Source organism: Penaeus japonicus, unplaced genomic scaffold (assembly GCF_977035675.1).
Source record: "Penaeus japonicus unplaced genomic scaffold, GWHDUDI00000001_assembly GWHDUDI00000002, whole genome shotgun sequence".
NCBI classification, from domain to species: Eukaryota; Metazoa; Arthropoda; class Malacostraca; order Decapoda; family Penaeidae; genus Penaeus; species Penaeus japonicus.
Genome location: NW_028234404.1, coordinates 5,397,529 through 5,399,914, shown reverse-complemented (window position 1 = coordinate 5,399,914; position 2,386 = coordinate 5,397,529). Strand labels below are relative to the sequence as shown.

The 2,386-nt window shown below is 30.2% G+C and overlaps 1 protein-coding gene across 1 annotated transcript in view; it reads left to right on the top strand.

Annotated features, from left to right (window-relative positions):
- Positions 1 to 1,432: 1,432 nt before the first annotated feature.
- LOC122249659 (uncharacterized) overlaps positions 1,433 to 2,386 on the top strand; it is a 14,429-nt gene continuing 13,475 nt past the window's right edge. Inside the window, exon 1 of the mRNA XM_086544600.1 lies at positions 1,433 to 1,468. Coding sequence (XP_086400726.1) covers positions 1,433 to 1,468 — 36 coding nt within the window. The remainder of the gene's footprint in view (positions 1,469 to 2,386) is intronic.

Here is a 2,386-nt window from a genome sequence, read left to right as displayed (position 1 = left end):
GCTGATTCTTGGGTTGCTGATGTTGTTGTTTCATTTTGAGGATCTTGTTCTTCCGAGCGTTTGAGCTTTTTTTTAGCTGATTCTTGGGTTGGTGATGTTGTTGTTGTTTCATTTTGAGGATCTTGTTCTTCTGATCGTTTGCGCTTTAGGTTGTCTTTAGCTGATTCTTGGGTTGGTGATGTTGTTGTTGTTTCATTTTGAGGATCTTGTTCTTCGCTTTGTCTGCACTTTAGGTTGTCTTTAGCTGATTCTTGGGTTGGTGATGTTGTTGTTTCATTTGAGGATCTTGTTCTTTCCGATCGTTTGCGCTTTATGAGGATCTTTGGAAGCTGAGATTTGATTTGTGAATTAATCGACGCATGGCCAGGTATCAGTTTGAGGCTTAGCGAATCGGTAACTAAGGAACCCCTATTACTCCTCTGGTTAAAGGGAGAGGGTGATACTGTTGTTCCGCTTGTAGTCGATACAGAGGCATGAGACATAGGTACGTTTTGCAAGTACGCTGAATTATCGACAGAGTCATTAGAATAATCAAAGTCAGTCATTTCTTACAATATAACGCTTATATCTTATGTACCCTATTTACTAAGGAACTCCTCAGGTTAGGACTCGGAGTATCACCGAAATCCCAGGTACAGTTATTCCTTTTTCTTTTTCTAAGGTCGTATATTAACTTTCCAGCCACACACAATTGCGCACATCAATCTGTTTATGAAAAAAAGACAAGTATTATGATTACACCAACATAGTGTTTATATATATTCACATATGTATATATAGATATAAATACACCTATAATCAACTAACCAATAAATCCTCAACTTTTGTCAGAGCAGAAAGATGGCCTTGGTAGCACAGTAGAAACTGAATGGAGAGGTGATGAATGTTCTTCTTTTAACAGATATAGATTTACTCTAACCCACCCCCCCCAGCGCTAGTATGAAAATATCACATTGTGTTGTCTTGCAATTTATCAGAATATAGTTCAAAACTATATATCTGTGTTGTTATTATATAACGTATATAATATTTTTTTTTAAATTTAATTCAGACGGACTTGGAGACTCGAGTGTCATCACTTGTAAATGGGTGTTGAGCTTAATGAAGCATATGTTTTAAAGTTCATAAACATTGCTACAATAACCATTTTTCTTTTTTATAATATCTTGAACTCTATATTTATATAAAAAAATTGATTGGTCCATTTTTTTCCCAAACGATTAGGTTGGTTAGGTTAGGGATTGCGAAATTTGGAATTTCACCGAATGTAAATTTGGACTTTGCAAAAAATGGACGAAAATAAAATTTGTCGGAATTTTAGTTAGGTGTTGATACAAAAATTGGACACTCACCGATGTCAAATTTTGACATTTTGTCAAAAAAGGAACGAAATGGGGAAAACGGCTGAGAAAAAATCCGGACATTTTCATCGATGTCAGATTTGGACTTGCAAAAAATTGGACGATTGGTAATTTAGTGAGAAAAAATGGATATTTCATCGATGTCAAACTTTGTTGAAACAAAATAATAAAGATATCATTAGTAAAATGAAAAATCAATTGGTAATTAATGTATTATAATAAATCTATATTTATTATATTGGGTATATATATATTATGGTAAAACCTGTTACATTAATGATTGAATCCTTCTATTTTTGTACATTGTTGATTCATACTAGAATGCTGATATTATAAAAAAAAATGGACATTTCAACTGTAAATTTTTGGACTTTGGAAAAAAATGGACATTTGTTCAATATGAACATAAGTCCAATTATAAAACATTTTCAACTAGTAAATTTTTTTTGAAATTGAAAAAAAAAATGGACATTACATCTTGTAAATTTTTGGACATTGAAAAAAAAAATGGACATTAGCCAATATGAACATTTAAACTAGTAATTTTTAGACAGTAGTCCAATATATACATTTCAACTAGTAAATTTTTTTTTTGATATTGAAAAAAAAATGTACATTTCATCTAGTAATTTTTTTTTGACATTGAAAAAAAAAATGGACATTTCATCTAGTAATTTTTTTTTTTGTACCATGAAAAAAAATTGGACATTTTCAAATAGTAATTTTTGGGACAATGAAAATATATGGTCATTAGTCCAATATAAACATTTCACCTAGTAATTTTTTTAAAATTAAAAAAAAAGGATATTTCAACTAGTAAATTTTTGGACATTGAAAAAAAATATGGACATTAGTCCAATATAAACATTTCACCTAGTAATTTTTTTGACATTGAAAAAAAATGGACATTTCAACTAGTAAATTTTTGGACATTGAAAAAAATTATGGCATTAGTCCATATAAACATTTCACCTAGTAATTTTTTTGACATTGAAAAAAATGGACATTTCATCTAGTAAAATTTT